Source organism: Juglans regia, chromosome 13 (assembly GCF_001411555.2).
Source record: "Juglans regia cultivar Chandler chromosome 13, Walnut 2.0, whole genome shotgun sequence".
NCBI lineage: Eukaryota > Viridiplantae > Streptophyta > Magnoliopsida > Fagales > Juglandaceae > Juglans > Juglans regia.
In genome coordinates, this window is record NC_049913.1 from 31,222,526 (window position 1) to 31,245,748 (window position 23,223).

The following is a 23,223-nucleotide window of genomic DNA, read 5'->3' on the forward strand; positions in this document are numbered from 1 at the left end:
CCTTCTTACTATTTCTCATCTGTTCACGAAGCATTCTTTGATCATGACACATACTAATGCCAAGTTTCTTAACAATACTGAAGATGTCACCATAGGTGTAATCCTCGTAGTTAAGTAATCCATCAGCACCAGTAAGTTCTTCCTTGACTTTATAAGCAAATAGTCTAGGTAATCCGTCAATAAATTTCTCCTTCCAGTAAGGCTTTTGACTATCGTCACGAACCATTACTCGAGAAATAAAAACATCTTGATACCATCTATAATCCGACATCTGATGACATCTGAGATTATTCAACTGATCGCTCACACGATTAGTTATATTGGATGGTGTTCCAATAAAATGTTTTAAAATGGTGAAAATCAAGGTGTTGATGCTATCAGGATGTGCCATCCCAATAGCCTCATCAAGAATAGGTAATCCTTCCTTATTGCATTTTACTGCATGTTGGATGGATTCCCTAGCATCACTGGTTAGATACTTATCCCACCAGTTTCTTAAAACACCAGTAAAACCTTGTGTTAAAATTATAACAATATCTGGTTGTCTAATGTTATTGTTGATATAAGCATTGGCAACCATTGACATTTTACTCATGGTATTGATGATTTCTTGTTCAGAGAATCCATCAATATTCCATTCATAAACCTTGTCAGCAGAGTAAGAAGATTGGTTTTGAAAAACTTTTTCTTCAAACTGTAAATCAGGAGGTGTAGGTCTGGAATACCAATTTTTCGTCAGACTCATTGGTTTGGGTCCTTTTGAGGAGAATCTGGCAATTTCCAGGTTTTGAAAATTCTTTTCAATAAGATCAATATCCTCGTCTTCAGAGGATTCTTCATTAGAAGATTCTTCTGAAGTTTCTTCAAGAACAAATCCATCACCATTACTATTAAGAGTATATATATATATATATGAAAGCTCTCGAGGGTGCAATGCCTCCAGGCACTATTTATGTGACAGCAGTTGCTGTTATTAAATTCAGTCATCACTCAAGATGAGGAAAGCAAGATTTGAGATAGAGATATAGCTGCTCATATTAATATATATATATAATAAGGAGTTTCGTACTTATATACTCAATTGTGACAACACTATAAAAAGCTGTGAACCATCTGTCCAGACAATCACAAGCATGGTCCTCAGGTTGCTTCCAATACTGCGTTGAATTTAGTAATTTTAAGAGATCCCCTTCAAGTTAAGATAGTAGAAAGCATTTTGTGCAACATGGTATAACTTTTATTTCACTACTGCGTGATGAAAAAGTTCATAGGAAGATGAGCAGCAATGAAAGTACTTGTAAGCAGCATATGTATGAACCCCTAACTAACCACAATTGGCAGCCTGTTTTTAGCTATATACAGTGATACAAGTAGCCACATATTCCAATATAAACAAGTACAACAAAAAAAGAGCTATAAGATACAACCTTTTTATCCTTTCTGGAAGTGTTTGCCAGACAGAATTCTGATAGATGGTCTCCCTCAATCAGGATGAAAGATACAAGATATGAGTTACATTTCACATTCTTGTATAGATTATAGAACTTCACTTACGGTCGTTTCCTGAATTTGCAAACCTTCTGGACACCAAATATAATTGCCTTAGTCAATAGTCCCCAATCAAGACTACAAGCAAGTACAGCAGCAGCCCCACCAAAAATGAGAAGCTTCGATATATTCCTCCCCGATGGTATGTCAGATGTAGATGCTATCTGCGTCTCCGACAAATTTTCAATCCCTCCAAAGGATCTCAGGTCCTTTGAACTTATTTTGGAGTTGATCTTTGTGAGGTGATGTTGTTCCACTGTTTTAGATACATTAGAATGCAACTTGGTTAAAACAAATCTGCATGCGAGTCTAGGATTTCGTTGAATTCATAATGCAAAACAAATTAAAAAACACATGTTCACAGTATCTCAAACCTCGGGATTGGTTACAAATTTGGTTCTGATTCAGGAAAGGTTCGACATGTTGTCTTCTTGACTGTAATCTCTTGTAAAGTTCGCCAATTGTTGAAATATTGCTCCCAGGTCGGGGTTCCCTGATAAGGTAATGTAGAGGAAAGGGGGAAAAGCAAGTCAGCAAGGCATGGCATGTCTAACTCATAAAGCCATTTGAAGATTTCGCATAAGATCAAAGAAAACGACCCCTTTGACCAAAGCATAAGAAGGCAGGGCATGTCTAATTCAATATATGCATACCTCGCATCAACAGAAAGTAGATTTAGTTCCTTGAGCATGCCAGCTACTTCCTTCAATAAGTTCTCATGTTCATGGTAAATATTCATCCGACGGCATTCACGCATAATTATACTTAAAAGGTGAATAAATTCCCCCAGGTTTACCTAAATTTTTCCCAAGGAAAAAGAAAATTCAGTATGGTGCTCATCGGCATATGCTTTCTGCTAAAGGTTAAATACAATGTAAAATAAGTGTGTTACCTTCATTGCTTGGTCATTTTCCATCATGCACCTTGGATCTCCACCAATCTCCAGTCGCTTCAAAGCTTCAAATATATCCCAAAAGTAACTATAATTAACTGGTAGCTTGATTCCAATTATGTTGTTCAAATCACCCTGAACTGCCAAGTTTGAAGATGCAAGCGTATATCCCCCTTGGTCATAACTGTCTAATGAAAGAACTTCACCACAAGCATTAGTTGCACCCACTTCGATAGCTCCAATTTGACCTCGAGAGGCTTCAATTGTCCGAAGACACAGGACTCTCAACATGTCCTCCCAGGACTGCTTTGCCGTCATATCAACAAAAATGGCATCTAGACAGAAAAATTGCAAACAATTCTTTCCCAAACTCACAATTACAAGAGGATTGTGGACCTTCTTAAATGCTTCAGAAAGCACAATTACATTCATATGTAAATGTTGCCCTCCTCTCCTAAAGACATCATAAAATTCGGATGAAAGTTGCTCAGTGATGTTGCTCCTATCAAGCAATGTCTCCACCGGATGTATCATGCCAAGTTGCAAGAAAAGCTGATTCAGGAAAGGCTTGACATGTTGTCTTCTTGACTGTAATCTCTTGGAAAGTTCGCCAATCGTTGAAATATTGTGCCCAGGTTGCGGTTCCCTGATAAGGTAATGTAGAGGAAAGGGGGAAGCAAGTCAGCAAGGCATGGCATGTCTAACTCAATAAAGCCATTTGAAGATTTTGTCATAAGATCAAAGAAAACGACCCCTTAGAACAAAGCATAAGAAGGCAGGGCATGTTTAATTCAATATATGCTCACCTTGCATCCAATGCAACACAGAGTAGATTCAGTTCCTTGAGCATGCCAGCTACTTCCTTCAATAAGTTTTCACGTTTGTGGTAAATATTCATCTGACGGCATTCATGCATAATAATACTTAAAAGGTGAATACATTCCCCCACGTTTACCTAAATTTTTCAAAAGGAAAAAGAAAATTCAGTATGGTGCTCATCGGCATATGCTTTCTGCCAAAGTTTAAATACAATGTAAAATAAGTGTTACCTTCATTGCTTGGTCATTTTTCAACATGCACCTTGGATCTCCACCAATCTCCTGTGGCTTCGAAGCTTTGAATCTATCCCAAACATAACCATAATTAATTGGTAGCTTGATTCCAATTATGTTGTTCAAATCACCCTGAACTGCCAAGTTTGAAGGTGCGAGCTTATAGCCCCCGTGGTCATAACTGTCTAATGAAAGAACTTCACCACAAGAATTAATTGCACCCACTTCAATAGCTCCAATTTGACCTCGAGAGGCTTCGACTGCCTGAAGACGCAGGACTCTCAACATGTCCTCCCAGGACTGCTTTGCCGTCATATCAACAAAAATGGCATCTGGACATAAAAATTGCGAACAATTCTTTCCCAAACTCACAATTACAAGAGGATTGTGGACCTTCTTAAATGCTTCAGCAAGCACATTTACATTCATATGTAAATGTTTCCGTCTTCTCCTAAGGACATCATAAAATTCGGACGGAAGTTGCTCAGTGATATAGCTCCTACCAAGCAATTCAGAAAGTGAATCCAAAAAGCTCCCAGAGTTCAGATAAACCAAACATATTATAGCAACCAATCTGAACACCAGCAGCGGATAGTAATCCCTCGCATATATATTAGACCTTCTGATCCATTCAAGTGTATCCGTCTTATTACAAAGAAGCTGCCGAACAAAATTGATAATTGACTCGTAGATTCCTCCTAGGAAAGGTTGCACTTCAGAAACAAAAGTGGAATTTGGGCTGTTATCTACCTCTTTGTAGATAAACCATTCAACAAAAGAAGACTTCGAAGTGATGAAGTAACCATGGAAGGAGGATGCCAAGATCAATAGGCGCTCAAGAAGATACACGAAACAACCAGGAGATATATAGTCATTTTCTTTCATCCAGTTGGCATTATAGGTATCCTTCAAAGCTTCATGAAGCCTGAATAGAAGGGACCACTCTCTTGGAGATTTACTGATATTGTCAGGCACAGTAGCGTGTGGAAATGAAATATCAACATTCCCACATAGATTCTGAATGAATATTTTCCAGGGTGGGTTCTCATCTATACCATCAAACAATTTTAAAATCTTCTCATTCAAATCATTGTTTAGCTTACCCAATCCAAGAATTATCATCACGACTCTTCCAATTTTCCCGTAAGTTAGCTTACCCCTCGTGCTGATGTTTTCCAATATCACTTGCTGTAGTAAGTTCTTAGAAATTTCACTCCCTCTCAGAGAAAACATGTTCTCTGCCAATGATTTTCGCCAATCTAGATGAAATACATAGCCAAAGAAAGATTCAGCAGAAAATTTGACAAATCTCTGTAATGCCTTGGCATCTTGGGACCCACAATCCAGATATTTGGATTCCAAAAGAGACTTTGCAACCTCAAATATATGAGTAAGTGATCTACTTTGGCAGAACATGGAGAGGTTATTCTTTAATGAGAGATTATAAAGAGCTTCAAGATTCTCCAAAACCTGCAGGCCAACAGAAAGTATTTCTGAAGACCAGTAACTTCGAGCAGTCGAAGCTAAATGGCGAACATCAATAGAAACCAACTTTCCATTCCGATGAAGGAATCGATTATCTCTCACCCAATCAGCACCAGGGTTGAGCAAAAGATAGATTGTGTTAAGTTCATGGTACTGTCTCCACACTCCCATGTAATTCAAAAAGAAATCTCCATATAAATCTTGGGTTTCAAGACTTCTGAGATACTTGAAAATGTTCACAACATGATCTTTCCAAAAATTCCAAAAGTGAACAAGTGTTTCTACAGAAATCTGATTTCCAGAGATCATCTGATCCGAATGCTTTATTCGATCAAAAACAAAATAATCTTCCCACATATACTTTGACGAGTTTGTATGAAGATGAGCATCTATGATTTTTCGAGCAGATATTATTTCACCACAAGCACTCCTATGTCTCTGAGAAGAATTCAAAGAATTTTTCATGACGGACACACTAGTCTTCTCGTTTGATAAAACATCAGCCTCTGTACAAACACAAGCATAGAAGTTGTTGGACTCATTCTTAGCAAATGACTTTGCTTTTGCCAAAAGCTCTTGCTTCTCTGTAAACTGCTTTAAAGGCCAGCCTTTACTTCCAGCTGTCCATAATGAGCTAGACAACACAAAGAGGAGAATTAGCCTGGATGCTTCTTTGAAATTCCCAGCCTTCCCAAGGAGATCAGAAGCTTTTAGAATCTCCCCTCTTAGCTTCGCAATGTTTGCAGCCTCTAAGAAGTTGCCCAATTCTTCTTCCAACAACAAAAGCTCATCAATGCAACCCAGAGGCTTCAAAAACTTGCGCATCAATTCTATGGAATGAAAACCTTTAACAAACCCCATCATAGATCTGTGATCTTTAACCTCATAATAATGAAGAGCACAACCCTCTAGAAATTCTTGTTCAATTTCTCCTTTTACTTTTCCTCTTCTAACCACAACGTCTATAGTTGCATCTTGTTTCCAATACCGAATGTACTCGAAACCCTTGTCAAATAATTTTCCCTTGGCGCAAACTTTTAAACATTCTGGGAAAAAATAGCCCCTAGCATAAACATCAGCTGCAAGTTCATAACATCCAGCAAGAGAAAAGCATTCCCCAGCCTTTTCCAGCTTTGACTCCCCACAATTTTCTAAATAAAGCCTGCCTGCAACAGTTGGATGTTTGCCAAGTCAAAAACAAAAAATCTCATTAAAACCAAACCACTCTCAAGTTTTTTTTGGTGCTCAAGTTAATGTTTCAGCTTCATTCATGTGCAGAAATTTATGGCCAAAAATTCAGAGATTAAATAAAAGGAATTCCAACCCTCACATGACAGGGTTTGTGATATAAGTACTTATATCAACAATTCCATGAAGAACACAGTTGCAATGGAAAAGATGACAAAGTAAACAGTAAAAAGGAATACTTGTGGAGCACATTTTGGCCTCTTACATTCTCCCTCAAATCTTTTAAAATGGTCACTACCCAATGTTGATTCCACCAAAGTGGGGTGGTCCTGAGAGTAGTTTGGATATGGTTCTACTTTCAGTGTTTTTTCCACTAAGGGCGGGCCCCTCTCCAAACTCAAATGTGAACTGGCACTTGACAGTTTGAGACTTTACCATTCCACTAGACAATGACTTTGCTCGGAATTATTTCTATAATGTCAAAAGCTTCCAATAACAGAAAAGGTTCTAATTCAACTCTAAGACAGATTGAGGTTTTAAGATGCATTATACATTGCAAAAAAAATTAACAGCAAGACTAGAACCCAAACACCACAAGCACATGGTAGGTTATATTTGATGAGTTTCATAGAATCCAATGTATACCTGCTCTTTCATACTGCCCCAACTCACAAAAACAACGGGCAGCAGAATCACACATCCCTATTGCTTCAAATATATCAGCTGCTTCCCTAAGTATAACATTTGCTGCTTCAGGATTCAAATGCCGCGTTCGGTCAGCCTTGGCTCTATGGCCAGCAGCCTTAGATCTTCTTTCCCAATAAGTATCTCCGGCTCTTTCAAAGCACATTGTTGCTCTTTCATAGTTACAATCATGATATAGCTGTACAGATAAAAGAATTAGATATCCATAGAGAGGTAATTATGTTTGCAGAAAAGAAAAAAAAAATAAGGTGTCAATAGATCCTCCATGCCCTCATTCACAAGTATTACAATTGCAAGATAAAAGTAATAATTTCCATAGCAGAACTCAATAACAATGACCGTATCATCTTCATCATTGCCTAGCTATTAATTTGGGTAACAATCAAAGCCTATGATACTACCACAAACGAATATTCTGATCATTCCTTCACCATGATATTCTCCATGCAATAACCTAAGGTTTTCCAGTCACAATCGGAGCAGAAGAACTTTTAATAATAGAGGGCCAAAAACAATGACATAATATAAAGTACCGGTAGGAGTAGTAGAGTTAGTTTGGGAAAAAATTACGTCTATGAAACTATAAAAATAAACAGTCTGATAGTTCCTTCATCATGATTTTTCCTATGAAATAACCTTAGGTTTTTGAGTCACAATAGGAGCAAAATATATTCATAAACAGTGGAGTGATAACCTTCATGCCCCTTGACCTCCACTCCTCTGAACTGCTAGCAACTTGCATTGCCTGAGCAAGTGAATCGTCCAGTTGTCTGACTTGGACAAGACACTTTTTCTTCCAATATTCAAACATAGGTTTGCAGAACTCCTCTGTACTCTCACAAATCCACAATCTCTGCCTTGTTCGTGTGACAGCTACATAAAGTTGCTTTAGTTCTGAGCACAAGACATTGTGTTTGGTGGAAAAGGTGCTAGGTGAAGTTGAGTCGAGCAAATCGTATTCCTTCATATATTCATATATTACCCTCCATTTATTTTCCAAAGGTGATGAGCCAAAAAAGTTGTACAACAATACATCCTGCGCAAGGACAACATAAGAATCACCAAAAACCAGGAAAATATGGCTCATTACTGTTTAAGAAAATGGACCCTAGCTTAAACATGTGACGTGACAATTTTTAATATGTAGACATGATGCACAGAAATATGCATTTTAAGATTTTGCTCCGTTTGGATGTTGAGGTGAACTAATATCATTTGATCCAAATTCTAAATATTACTTAAATATAAATATTTTTCAATTTAAAATCTTCAACTTTTTCATCTAATCATTACAATTTCCTCAAATTTTCAAAAAAAAAAATCAACTTTTTTAAATCTCAAAACAAAAATTATATTAAAAAATTATATTTTAATAATATTTTAACTTTATAATATTTTTCTTCAAGTTTTTCTCTCTCCTTTTCCAAATCTCATAAAACATCTTAACTCAAACTATTTCACTACTATTCACAGATTTCTCATTTCATTTCATCTCAACATCCAAACGATATCTCTGTCTCTGCATAAGACCTACAATAAAAGTCCAATCATATATTAAAAAGGTTATTTCAAAGCAATAGCTTTATTCATTGAGAATTCAACAATAAAATAGGCTAATGAAACTCCCAATGCTAATCAACTCAATGTAAACCAATAAATCAAATAAATAAACATGCACAATAACCACCTGAAACTCAAGGCCCTTACACTCCACAATAGTTAGAACAAGAGCTTGCTTCCCAACATATTTGGCAACTTCCTTCCGAGCAGAATCATCCCGTACCAATATTACCTGCTCCGCACCAAAGCCAACAATACTTGCTCCACTATTTCCATTATTTCCAAAAATAGTGATGATTGCATTTTCATTGCTCCCTGATTCAAGCAAAATCGGAGCTTCTCCATACACAAGACTATTCTCAGGCTCCAAAACATCAATCGATTGAGGAAAGAAATGATATAGAAGTTCAATAACACTGTGTGCTAGTTTGAGAACCCCATCATGAGTACGGAAGTTCTGGCTCAGATGGAAAATATTTGACATTATTCCTTTTTCTTCTCTTTTATTATGACCACTGCTTTTTGATTCCAGTAGAAACTTCTTGTAGAATAGAGATCGTATATCCTGGAACCTAAAATCAATTCCCCTTGAAATAGTTTGTGCTGTATCACCGGAGAAAACAAAACCTTCTTCAACATTTTTGCAGATATATTTGAATAACGCAATTTGGCTCAATGTAAGATCCTGAACCTCATCTATGTATACAAAATCAATTTTATCACCATTGTAGCTTCCAATTCTCAAACGACGATGTAGATCTATCACAAGATCAGCTAGATCAAACTCACCATTTTTTTTCTTCATCTTTTCATAATTTTGAAAGAGCTCATATATTATTTCTCTCTCCTGTCTACTTAAACTGGAAACACGGCTATTTGATAGTAAAAGATAATCGTCACGACTGAGCTTACCATCACCTTCCTCTACAGCTTGTGGGCCACCTTTTATATGAGAAATAATCTCAGTGAAAACTCTGGAAGAGTCAAGCTTTGTAATTAGCTTGGCATTGAAATGGGGCCAGTATGATAAACTAAACCTCTCATAATTAACTTCCTTCAACTTTATAAAGGTCTCTAACGCAACTGATCTACCACCAACTCGACCAGGATTAAGTTTTCTCACTTCATGGAATCTTTCAAAGTAGGAATTGCCCACAGTTCCATCAAGCATCATCAGAAATTTATGAAATGTTATCACAAGAGGATAGGACATGGTAGGAACACCAACAAAAGAATCTGGGATGTCCTTGAATTGAACTGCATCGTCAAAATCATCAATATCATTTGAACTGGTACCTTTAGAGCAATCACCATCACAGACAGAGCTACAAAAAAAAAAAAGTCATAAAAGGCTCATAGTGAAATCCTTGAACAACTTTATTGCCAAAAACAAATAGTGCTTATTCACAGGATGTTTTGTTGTAAGACGAGCTGAATTTTTTAGCCAGAAACTAAATATTGGGATCGATACCCTTTGCATGCTCAAACCACCAAGATTTTTACACTTTGTTCCCCAAATTACCAACACTGACATATTGCACCCTCAAACTATGAAAACTTAATACTTCTCACTATTTCTTAAGATCTAATTATCAAGATTGTGCCACTTCACCGATTACTTCCCTTTTATCTATCAATTAAAAAACAGTGTGAAGTGTCAATATTTGGTAGCTTGAGGGTGTAATGAGTCGGTTTTCATAGTTTGGGGTGCAAAATGCAAAACCCATGATAGTTCAAGGGTGCAAATTCTATTTGTCCCCAAGATGTTAGAAGTTATAATATATCCCCCTTGTTTTGTACTAACAAAATAAAAGACTTAGAAGTTATAAGCCTAATACCCAATTCCCACAGATTTGAAAGCTAAAAATTATATGGAGAAACACTACAACATAGATAAAAAAAATAAAAAATAAAAAATAAAAAGAATAATAAGATGTTGTATAGTTACATCCAATATATATAACATTTTTTTTATCAAGAAATTACATCCAGTATTCAAAGTTGTACTAAATCAAAGAATAAATCCAGTATATATACTTGTATAAAGTCAAGAAGTAAACAACATAAGATGTACATGAAATTTGGTATGAAAGTTTAGCTTGAATTTAACTTATGAACAACATTTTAACATAAATCAGCCAGCCAAAAAAAAAAAAACTGGAAGGGATCCATGGTTTATTGAGATTTATATGCATCCAAGCACAAGTTCCTTTAGAAATTACTCAAAACACCATCAAATACTGTGAAAACTGAGTTTCATAGTTTCTAATAAAAATCAAGCTAAGAGATCCAAAAAAACTAAACTTCCCCAAACTCAATGGAACTAGTGTCTCATGAATTCACGTGAGAGTACTATCAAGTAAACTATGCACCTTTTCAACTGAGAAACGTGTTGTGTGACCTGTAGTTTGACAGCATAACACAGTTTATGGCTCACTGTCACAAAAAGCTGGTGCAATAGAGTTCTCTTCGTTTCCACCAATGTCTCCTCAACCTCATTCTCTGGGCTATGCACAAGGTTATCGCTCTCCACACCGTAAAATAATTCTGTTGCCATCTGGAACACCTTTTCTTTCTCTAATAACTTCCTAATCAAAACAGTGGTTTTCCCAGTACCTGACCGTGCAAGTATAAAAGCACTTCTAGGGAAAATGATTATCTCCTGCTCTTGGTCAGTTACTTCAAATGGAAGATCCAATTCACCACTATCCTTGTTTGAAAGCAACTGACCCACTACACCAAATGAGAAAGAGTAGAATTTCATCAGCATCCAACTCTCACTAACCTTTGCATTCTCAACGTAACTTCTACCATCAGAAGCGCAACCAACTAAATCACTCTCATTTTCACTATCAGCAACATTCCTAATCCGTACAATATCAAAAGAGCTTGACCAACTCTTTGGAACTTCCAAATCCCTAAGCAAAAATAACCAAAAAAAGTTAAACCGCTTCAAAAGTCAATATATAACAATGTTATTCTTGCAAATTTAGCAATATCTTTAAAGATTTTCTAAAATGCAAATGAGCATACATACCTCTCAAGACATTTCTCTTTGCAGCGATTAATAAAGTCATCTGTATATTTCCCAAACATGCTATCAAGCCGTTTGATTAATTTTGGAATTTCCTCTGCAGGTAATATATCCCAGACCTTCAAAACTTGATAGTACATCAGTTCCTTTACTTCGTCACTCCATTCCATTCTGATGTCATTTGCACAAACAATATAAAGATCTTCAACCTTAAATTGCTTTATGATCTGTGAAGAACTTCCACAAACTGGATCTGACCTTCCCTTTTTGGGTCTCCAGCCCTGGGAAAGTTTATGCAGAAGTCCTATAACCAAGTTTTTTCTCGTTACAGACTTCAATTTTTTAAATGATTTCAGAAAATTATCACTGAAAAGAACCTGTTGGAAAGGGGAAAAGAAAGAATAAATAAAATTTAATAAGAAAAGCTACATGACCCAATCATGAAAGAGTGTCAACACTGGCACTAGTCAGAATTGAAAAAAGGAGTATAGTTTGTAATGAAAGCATAACTATTGAATGTCAAATACCTTCCACCTAGCACTTCTGAAAAGTATGCTATCTCCATTCAGCAAATCATCAAATTGTTCAAACTCTCTCTTCACATCTAAAAGTGCTTTGCGTAAATCCTCGTCTTCATCAGCATTAAAGAAACACTGACGTTTCTTAGCATCAAGGACTAAGTCTTCCCAGATAGAGTCACTATTACCTTCATTTCCCAAGATCCATAGACAGTGCCTGAAAGGAATTATGGGGAAACTGATATTTTCACCATACATGTGAATATGGAAACAAAAGTAAACTTTCGAGAAGAGTTTACAATATCTTACCTCGCCCTGGTAAGAGCAACATTCGTTCTCTGAGGATTCGATAAGAACCCAATTGATGCATACCTATTAGATCTCACAGTTGATATTATTATTATGTCCTCCTCCCCACCCTGGAACCCATCAACTGACTTCACCTTCACTGCGAACCCATCAGTATTAACATACTTCCTGCTAAGTCTGTCCTGAATTGCAACTACTTGAGCTGCATAAGGAGATATTACACCAATACAGAGCTTCTGTCTTGAACCAACCCAAGCTTTTCTCAAAGCAAAATCCAAAAACAAAGAAAAAAATATATCAAAAACAGAAGTTAATTATAGGTGAAACCAGGACGTTTAACTACCGGTTTATCTTAGGGAAGAAGTTCCATTATCAAGAGTTCTAGAAAGTAGACCACATGGAAGGATAAAGATACAATGTGACAATTCTTAGTTACAGAAACATGCATTTTACAGTATTTTAAATAATTTATCAAATTTATGTTTTCTTCTTTCGGACTTGATTAAATTTTCCAGGACTCATAAGATAATGTCTAAAAAATATCCTACTTCAGAGTGTAAAAGTTTCCCATTCGTTACAGTGCAATAAAGGCTAAAACATTCAGTCACTTTGACAAACCTCATCAACTTCCACCTTTTTATTTTATCTAAGGAATTAGAGATCAAACAAATCAACTTATACAGAAATCAAATTAATGACTTAGATGTGCTGCATCTACAAATATAACCTTGCTATAGGATTAGACATCTTTCTCTATAAAAGATAAAGCCAAATGTGAAATAACCCAGAAGCTGAATAGAAACTGATTAGACTAGATGTCAGAATCAAAGAATATCTTGATATGGTCAAAAGAACACTAGACTTCAAATGTAGTCACCTTTGTATAAATTGTGCAATATTTTCATGACAACAGCAACTTCGACCAGGTTTCTCCAACCATACCCAACATCACCTTGTTCTTCTCTTCCATCTACTATATTTATAAAAGAATATGTACCGAACATTCGACCTGGAAGGTAGTGCTTTTCATAGCCTTTTCTTTTAACATTCGGAGCATCTAAGATCCGGTTGCAATAAGATTTCAAATTTGGGAAAGAACTTATAGACGGATGCATTCGATACTGTATATTAAGAAGATGCTTCGAGTGACCCAGTAAGATCATTCTCTCAAATAGACTCCTCCCAAAGCCAGCTTCGCTAGAAATCTATAAGTAGATTTTAAAATGACATTAAGCAAGAGGAAAAAAAAAAAAAAAAGGGGGAAAAGTCAAATTCCAACAAAGGGAGCACTAAGTAAGACAACCAAATAGGATTTACACACATTGCTTTCAACCATTGCTGGTAGTTGGCACTCATCCCCAACCAGAATAGCACGTCTTAAACCTGGAAGTTGAAGGGGTATGGCTGACTCACACTCCTTTAATTGTGCAGCTTCATCAATAACCAGAATGCTCAGTGGTTTCATTGCAACCGAATGCAGTTTGTAAGAACTTGAAGCAGTGCATAAAAGTAAGGAAGCCGCTTGAAGACAAAAATCCATTACTGATTCTTTGTTCATACCCATTGGAAGCTCAAGTTCATTAAATGAACCCTGAAGAGTTTTTAGAACAGAAAGGCATTCTCTTCTCCTTGCTTGCAACTGGAAGGGTATATCCATAAGTGGCTGCAAAGTATCTCCAACTACTTCTAAACAAGAAAAAAGCTCCTCCAGCACTTCAGACTCCACACTATCTTGAAACAGTAAGGTTTCAAAAGACTCAAGTAGGCCAATTAGAGAAATCATGTTTTGGAAATTGCTTTGAGTGTAACTTTTGGGTAAATGTGTACAGAAGACTAGAAAACAATTTTTGAGTGGTGATGAAATAGAAACGAATCTTTTTCTCACAAAATCAAGAAATGACTTGTACTTCTCGTTGCTAGCATCAGTTTCCTCCCAGCTTTCCTCTTTGATCTCTTTTTCTTTGCTCTTTTCTCTCTCTATTTTAGATTCATTTTCCAAGAGCATGTGATACTGAGAAACACAATCCTCAAGAAGATCAATCATTGAATCAAAACAATGCCTCCAACCAGTCCGATGTCCCAAGCATTCTGTAAGCCTTTGGACCCGATGATCTAAATATATCTCTTCAATGTCTAAACCAAGTTTGAGTCGCTCCTTATTCCCAAACAAAAGAATATCTCCCAATGAGCAAAACGAACCGTCAGTTTCAAGCGATTCTTTCACCAACTCTGTTATGCCCGAGGCCACTCTTGTAATTGCAACTTCTGTTGGGGCACAGGTAAGAGTTCTATATCCCATTCTAAAAAAGGATAAGAGCAGATTACTAATGAGTTTTGTTTTCCCTGTACCGGGCGGGCCCCATATAAGTTCCACTTCCGTCTTGTGGCTGCAATGCATCTTACGAAGACATGCCAGAAATGTCTGGGTTTGGGGTTCATTCAGTTTAGAATTTATACTGGTCCCAAATTTCTCATGCCAGCTGCCATCACTCTCTGCAGAGCAGAGATCACAATCTTCCTCAATCTGTTTTGCAACATCAGAGAGGGAAAATAATCGAACCAAGAATCAACAGCAATTCTCAGTAAGACAAATAAATTCAGAAAACCAAAAGCAAGGAAATACTAGAATTCAGTAAGCAAGGCATTATAAATAATGATTAACATATTAAACTCACCATTTTCTATCAGTTTAACTTTCAGGAAAACTCCACATTTAATATCAAACTCCCATCGTAAAAACTCAAACCATACTTTCCCAACAGCTTTAGGGGACGGCAATCGTAAAAAGTTGTGGTATCAAGTTTTTCTATTTATATTACTTCAAAAGTAAAACATTTTGTCTCAGATTATAAAAACAGTGCTGATCCATGCTGTACATTTATTAAGTCCACTTTCACTGAATGTCCACTTCATAATAATTGGAGATTTCCATGTTACGTTAGGATGTATGCCTTACTCAGAATTATTATAACTACAAAATTCATCCCAAAATTACTTACCAAAGAATTAGTGCACAAAACTTTCTTGATAATCTGTAGATTTCCCGGCATGTGCAATGCTTTCCATATTCTCTTGTTAGGGATTGTATTTATCAAGAAAATCACAAACCAAGATTTATGGTTCCCAGCGTCAACTTCAATGTCTTCCAGTGCCAGTACTTTGACTTTAAATCTGGTTGATGGGCTATCATCCTCATGCACATCCTCTGGAATTTTGGTGACAGCTACAAAAGCCCATTGCCTTCCTATTCTTTGCAAATCAGAAACATCCTCGGGTTTGGCATCTGCTAAAACAAATACATCTCCGGGCAATGTCTTGTAAGGCTCCTGGCCACGAACAGTGACTTTGTTTCTCCATTCATCAACCTCAACGTCATACAATTTTGTTCCATATGCCTTAGATTCAGAAAATGCAATTACTTTAGCAAAAGGGGCTCTTGAAATAGTCTTCATACTCGAATGAAGTTGTGCACGAGTTTCTTCCAGTAAGGGGTAAACATATGACCCAAAATACTGGCCAACTGATTCAAAGGATTGTGGAATCTTTTCCACCTGTAATTATGAAACAAGAATTCAATCAAAATAGAGTGCCAAACAAACTTCTTGGACGTCAAAAAGCTCATCCCAATAATCCAATTCTACTATATTTTCCAAGAAAACTCTGATTGATTATCAATATCGATCAACTACTTTGCTAACATGGGGTATTCGGCAGATATGTCGACTAAATCAATTCCTCTGCTCAGGTTCAACTATGGAGGAGACGCCCTTGGAGATTCTATGGTGTTACGCTTGGCGCAATCCAAGCTGTTGAACCTTGACTCAAATTCCTATTTAAATTCATCTCTAAATTGACTTTCCTTTTATATGAGAACTAGAGTAAAAGAATGAACTGTTACCGTATACAATTTTAGGAATTTATACAATTTAGAACTCTCTTAATATTAGCTGTACAGATTATCTTACGATGTTGAATATTAGGAATCAGTTAGACTCCGTGTATAGCATATACTTCCATGTATAGATGGAATTTACGATACAATGAAAGGGGCTGAACTCACAGGGTTAAGTTTTTCCAACAAAGTTCTCTGAGCATTCTCGGTTTCTTAGCAATTTGACATGGTATCAAGAGCAGGTTCATAGTTTTACTGCCATCTACGATTTTTTTTTTTTCCTTTCTCGGGTTGGCCTTTCGTATGATTCTCGGTGTCATCTTTCTGGTCACTTTCGGCACCTTCTGAGGCTTTCTTGTGAATTTTCGGCGCCATCTGAGTGCTTCTTGCGATTTTGGAGCTGTCTGAGTTGGTTTTTGGAGTTTTTTGTGCTGCTCGGCGCAGCCACTGGGAATTATTGTCGGTTTCTTGTGCTTTTTGGTTCTTTTCGGTTTTTTGTGTTTTTTTGGCTCTTTTCGGCGCAGAAACTGGGACTTTTTCTATTAAGGAATATTTTTCTAATTTTTAAAATCTTTAAGTTGATTATTCAAATATTGTTTATGCTAATATTTCCGTTGCAACTCTCTCATTTAAGCAGTGCATGAAATAAGCAAGAGAGATCAATTCTTGATGACGCTCCGTTCTGATTTTGAAAGTGCACATTCTAATCTGATGAATCATCATCCTGTATCATCTCTGGATGCCTGTTTGAGTGATTTTCTTCGTGAGGAGCAACGTATTGTAACTCAGGCTGCCATGAAACATTGGGCTAATGTACTAATGTTTATGTGGCTTATGCAGCATAGGGGAGGAATAAGGATAGAGACATGCGTGCTATCTAGTGTTTTAGTTGTAAAGCTTTTGGTCATATTGACTGGGATTGTCCCAAGAAGTTCTGTAACTACTGCAAGAAACAAGGTCATATCATCTTTGCTTGTCTCATTTGACCTGAAAGGAAGCAGGTCACTGCTTATAATGTCTCCACTGGTGCCTCTAGTTTTGTTGCATTGCCTGCTGTCTCGCTGGTTGTTCATATTCCTATTCCTACAGCCTTATCAAACCCGAACACATTCACTCCTGAAATAGTACAACAGATGATCATTTCTGTTTTTTCTACTTTTGGGCTCTCAGGTAATCATAAAGTTTCTTCTAAGACATGGTATTTTGACTCCTGAGCCTCTAGCCATATGACCAATATTGTTGTTCCTCTTTCGAATGTCAAAAATTATGATGGAAATCTGAAAATTAACATTGCTGATGGCAGTTCTCTGCCTAACAGTGCTGTTGGTGATCTTTCATCTTTCTTAACTGATGTTTTTGTGTCTCCTGACCTCTCCACATATCTTATTTATGTTGGTCAATTGGTTGATAATAATTGTAATGTCTATTTCTCCTGTTCTGATTGTGTTGTGCAGGATCAATCATTAGGAAAGATGATCGCGAAGGGGCCTAAAGTGGGACGACTCTTTCCTCTTCACGTTTCTCCTTCCACTATTATTCCTAGTTTTCCTTTACTTTCCTTTACATGTAATGATGTTGGTTTGGAAATAAGATGTGGCATAGACGTCTAGGCCACCCAAACTCTGATGTATTTTGTACTTTGTTTAATTCTATATTATTGGGAAACAAAGCATGTTCTTCTCTTGATCTTTCTTTTGATTGTACATCATGCAAACTTGGCAAAAGTAAAATTCTATCTTTTCCTCATCATGCATCTCATGCCTCACAATGTTTCGATATTATTCATATTGATGTTTGGGGGATTGCAACTGTTGTTTCTCATGCACATTACAAGTACTTTGTTAATTTCATTGATGACTTTAGTCGATTTACTTGGGTTTACTTCCTCTGGGCTAAGGCCGAAAGTTTTTGAGTCTTTAAGTGCTTTCTTGCACTTCTTGAGACTTAATTCTCTTACAGCATCAAGGTCTTGTGCTTTGATTCTGGCGGTGAATACATATCTAATGAATTTTAGGACTTTCTTCAAAGCAAATGGATCATCTCTCAACGTTCTTGTTCTTCGACACCACAACAAAACGGTGTTGCTGAGAGGAAAAATCGTCACTTTCTTGATGTGGTAAGAACTCTTTTACTTGAATCATATGTGCCTCCTCGTTTTTGGTGTGAAGCACTTTCTACTTCAGTTCATTTGATCAATCGCTTACCCTCTCCTACGTTAAATCATGTTTCTCCTTTCTTTAAGTTGTTTAGTCATTCTCCTTTATATTATGATCTTCGTACAATTGGTTGTGTTTGTTTTGTGCATCTCCATGCTCATAAACGATATAAACTTATTGCTTAGTTTGTTAAGTGTATTTCTCTTGGTTATACTATCCCTCAAAAGGGTTATGTTTGTTATGATCCTCATGCTCGTCGTATACGGGTTTCTAGGAATGTGATTTTCCTTGAAAATCAATATTTCTTTCCATCTCATGTTGAGCTGTTATCTGCATCTTTATCTCTTCTGCCTAGTTTTTCTGATTCTCCAATAATTGTGGAAAGGTTCAAACCTAGTTTTGTGTATGAAAGACGTAGTCGACATGAGTTTGGTTCCACTTCCTATGTGCCCCCTTCCGATCTTGATCCTGCTCCTACTTCCACCACTCTTCGCCGGTCTACTTGTCCTTCTCAACCCCCTGATTGGTATGGTTTCTTCTCTCATGTCTCTCTTGTCGCTACTTTATCCACTATTTCCATTCCCTTTTGCTACAAACAAGTCATGGAACATGAGTATTGGTAAAATGCAATACAAGCAGAACTTCAAGCACTTAAGGAGAATCACACTTGAGATATTGTTCATTGTCCTCCTACAGTCAAACCTATTAGGAGTAAATGGGTTTTCTATATAAAACTTCGTTCTGATGGCTCTTTGGACCGGTACAAAGCTCGGGTCATAGCTCTGGGTAACAAGCAGGAATATGTGGTTGATTATAAGGAGACATTTGCTCCTGTTGCCAAAATGACCATGATTTGAACCATCTTAGCTATTGTCATTTCATAGTCGTGGCAACTACATCAGATGGATGTGAAGAATGTCTTTCTTCATGGTGATCTTCAGGAAGAGATTTACATGAAGCTTCCCTCTAATATTACTACTTCTTCTCCTCATGATGTCTGTAAGCTAAGGTGTTCTCTGTATGGGCTCAAGCAAGTGTCTCGGGCTTGCTTTGAGAAGTTTCACAGTACACTTCTTTCCTTCAATTTTACACAAAGTCAGTATGATTCTTCTCTCTTCTTCCCTACGTCTGCGTCGGGTATAGTCATTCTCTTAGTTTATGTGGATGATATTATCATTACTGGCACTAACTGTGGTTTAATTACTAAGTTTCAGCAGCTGTTACATGCAACTTTCCATATGAAAAATCTTGGTCAGCTCACATAGATTAGAAGTTCATCATCGGGCCAATGGTATTTTCATGAAATAGCATAAGTATATTCAAGATCTTATCACTTTGGCTGGTTTGGAGGACATTTTTTCTGTTGATACTACTATGGAGGTAAATGTAAAGATGAAGGGGACCTTCTGGATAATCCTACTCTTTATCGGCGCCTGGTTGGGAGTCTTATCTACTTGACCACTACTCAACCTGACATCTCCTATGATATTCATCAGGTCAATTAGTTTATGTCTTCTCTTCGGCATCTCCATCTTGTTACAGTTCGACACATCATCCATTATCTTCGAGGTTCACCTACTCGTGGGTTGTTCTTTCCTACCAGCTCATCTCTTTAACTCGTTGCCTATAGTGATGCTGATTAGGCTGGGTGTCCGGATACACATCGATCTACTACGGGTTAGTGTATGTTTTTAGGTGATGCCTTAATTTCTTAGAGATGTAAGAAACAAGATCGTGTTTCTAAATCCTCTACTGAGACCGAGTATCGTGCTATGTCTACTGCTTATTCTGAAATTGTATAGCTACGCGGTCTTCTTGAGGAGCTTAGGTTTCCTCAGACTACTTCTATCCATCTTCATGTTGATAACACTAGTACTATTTAAATTGCCACAAATCCCGTTTTCCATGAATGCACCAAGCACATTGAGGTTGATTGTCATTCTATTTGAGACACATTGGAAAGCAGGGTGATATCTCTTCCTCACATCTCTTCTAATCTCCAAGTGGCTGATGTCTTCACCAAAGCTATGAATCGATAGCGACATCAATTTCTTGTTGGCAAATTGTTGCTAGTTGACTTACCAGTATCAATTTGAGGGGGATGTTACCGTATACAATTTTAGGAATTTATACAATTTAGGACTGTTAATATTAGCTGTACAGATTATCTTACCATGTATAGATGTTGAATATTACGAATTAGTTAAACTCTATGTATAGCATATACTTCCGTGTATAGATGGAATTTACTATAGAATGAAAGGGGCTGAACTCACAAGGTTAAGTTTTTCCAACAAAGTTTTCTGAGCATTCACGGTTTCTAATTTGGTGTAGCTTATCCAACAAGGAATAGGAATTTACAGCATATAAATAAGTTTCTCTTTGAGAAAGATTATCTTTGAGAGGGCATGGATTTAGGTGTAATGAGATTTTGGGTACCGATGTTGCTTGATCTCATTTCTACTCCATCCTATAACATTGAACTTCTTTAATATCGTACCCTAACAGTAGATGTAGGCTTCAAAGACAATCTAATTTGGGTAGTTTTATGATTGTGAATAAGGGGTGTAAATCAGTTTGGTCTGGAGAAAATAATGGACCAAAACGGTCCATCACCCCTGGACCGGACATCCATAGGGACCGGACCGGATTGGTAGTTATCGATTCGGTCGGTCCGTTTGGTCTGGCTCAATAATTTTTTCTTTTTTTCTTTTTTTTTCAAATAAATTAATTAAAAAAATTTATTTAAATTATTAAATTAAAATTAAGTGAATTGTTAATGTAAATTATGTAACTAACTCATTAAAAAAATATTTTACTATAATTATATTTATGATGTTGATAGTTACTATTTACTAAGTTAGACTTTACTCTTTAGTATGCATAATTATTAATAATATCATACATTTTATATATGGTTAATGAATATCAACTAATTTCATTGTACATAGATTATTCATGCTTGCTTGCAACTTAGAAATTTAAAAAAACAAATACCTAATTATTTTATTTAAGTGTAAATATTAGAGTATATATGAATGTATGATGTATTAACTATTTACATATAATGACATAAATTATCACATGATTTACGATTTATTATTAATTGATAGCATATATTATTTTATATTTTATATGGTCAATGATAATAAATTAGATGATAATTACATCAGTAACTTATGAATAATGCTAGATACAAGCTCCAAATAGACAAGTCTCATACAAGTCTTTTGTAAAAAAATGGGTCATATAATAACATAAATTATCACATGATTTACGATTTATTATTAAGAGTAATGTTAGATATAAGTCTCAAATAGACAAGTTTCATACAAACTTTTTGTAAAAAAGTAGGTCCCAATAATAAAGAATAGTTTTTTTTTACACTTTTTAAGGTGTAATCTACTTTTTTACAAGAACTTGCATAGGACTTATATATTTGAGTATTGTACAAATCATTTATCTTAACTTATATAATTACTATATAAAAATGATATATTAAATTATTAAAAATATTTTTAAAATATATATAAGAGTTCGATCCGATCTAAAATTTATAGACCCTGGGATCAAACCGAAAGTTTTTGGTCCACAAATTTGTGGGTATATGCAGTAACACACGTATATAAGATATTTGTTTCATGACAAAGTACTGAATAGCACTTTTTTTTTTTTTTTTATCGGTATTTTATTGGCACTGGTACCCGAGAACAAAGTACCAACTAATCCGAGTTGCAAAGCCCTCAGCAAATTAGTGCAAAACCAGATATAACTCAACTGAAGGGTCAAACAATAACTAAACTGCATTAGCACACATTTCACGACTAGATCATGTAATAAATTTGAACTTTAATTTTCTACTTTTTTACTTTTCGAAAGCATCAGATTCTTCATCCATACTTCATTTAGTGTTAAATGCTAGAAATCATTCCAAAGCTGCCCAGAGATTATAATAACTAAACAGAAATGTATGGATTAAAGCCAACCTGGTACTTGTAAAGGTTTTCGTTTTCAATATCTTCAAGGGACCAAGAATCGGTGAAGCCAGGGTCTGTAGGAACTCCTCTCCTCTTCTCCGAACCGTCGCCCTTCGTCATTTTCACTATTCCTATTCCTTTTTCACACACATTTTCTTCTCATCTGCATGCAATATCAATGATGATATCAAAAAACCCGTTTCACAGTCAACTTTAAAACTCACAAAAGCAAGATGTTGGAGAGAAAGGAAAGGGGATTTCTTGGGCAGGAAGGAAATAAACATGAAAGGAGAAGCAACTTGGGAATGTGAGTACAAGCACACTAGTGGTTGTCTTAAAAGCCTTTACAAAGCAATAGAATCATCAAACGACGAACATGATTCATAAACCTTAGGAAGAGGGAAAATGTAAAGAAAAAAACTGTCTTTTCCCGTACTTCTCTTTTTCTCGGCAAGTGAGAATCAAGAAGCCATGCATTCAAAAGGAGCCGAGGAATAATAAAGTTTGAATAAAGCTAAAGTCACCGATAATTTTTTCCTTTTACTTTGTGATTAAGAAAATATTTTTTAATAATATTATAATTTTTTTAAATATTTAAAAGTATAAAAAAAAATAAAAAATATCAAATGGCTTTATCGAGAACCATTCTCAGACTAGACCACAGTGTAACATGGCTCATAAAATTTTAAGTGGTGCAATCATCGAAAAGGCAAATAGCAAAGCTGGTTAAGCTATGAGTAAACGCTACATACTATACTCTTATCGTATTTTTTATTTTATTATATAAGATGTAGCAATTTAATAATTCTTGAATGATCTTTTATTTATTTTTTATTTTTTTTTAAAAAAAGATTGATGGGTAATACCACCTCATGATAGCTAATGAGATAAAAATAGAATAAAAATG

General features: G+C 36.1%; 1 protein-coding gene across 4 annotated transcripts; it reads right to left on the reverse strand.

The window, feature by feature from the left end:
• Positions 1-1,224: 1,224 nt before the first annotated feature.
• Positions 1,225-22,684, reverse strand: LOC108992280. Of its 4 annotated transcripts, XM_035684446.1 has the most exons (18): positions 22,616-22,684; positions 22,326-22,479; positions 15,291-15,842; positions 13,613-14,815; positions 13,169-13,496; positions 12,292-12,547; positions 11,992-12,199; positions 11,468-11,841; positions 10,803-11,348; positions 8,558-9,755; positions 7,565-7,906; positions 6,811-7,048; positions 3,490-6,143; positions 3,247-3,395; positions 2,441-3,086; positions 2,202-2,344; positions 1,923-2,041; positions 1,225-1,804 (listed from the first exon to the last, which is right to left on the reverse strand). In XM_035684446.1, exons 2-18 carry the CDS (start codon positions 22,434-22,436, stop codon positions 1,551-1,553), a joined length of 9,321 nt encoding a protein of 3,106 aa, XP_035540339.1. In that variant the 5' UTR covers positions 22,437-22,479; positions 22,616-22,684; the 3' UTR covers positions 1,225-1,550. The 4 variants fall into 4 exon arrangements, with proteins under 4 accessions (XP_035540339.1, XP_018822336.1, XP_035540340.1 ...); XM_018966791.2 differs by lacking the exon at positions 22,616-22,684 and having other exon boundaries at positions 22,326-22,574; XM_035684447.1 differs by lacking the exons at positions 22,326-22,479; positions 22,616-22,684 and adding an exon at positions 16,352-16,557.
• Positions 22,685-23,223: the final 539 nt, after the last annotated feature.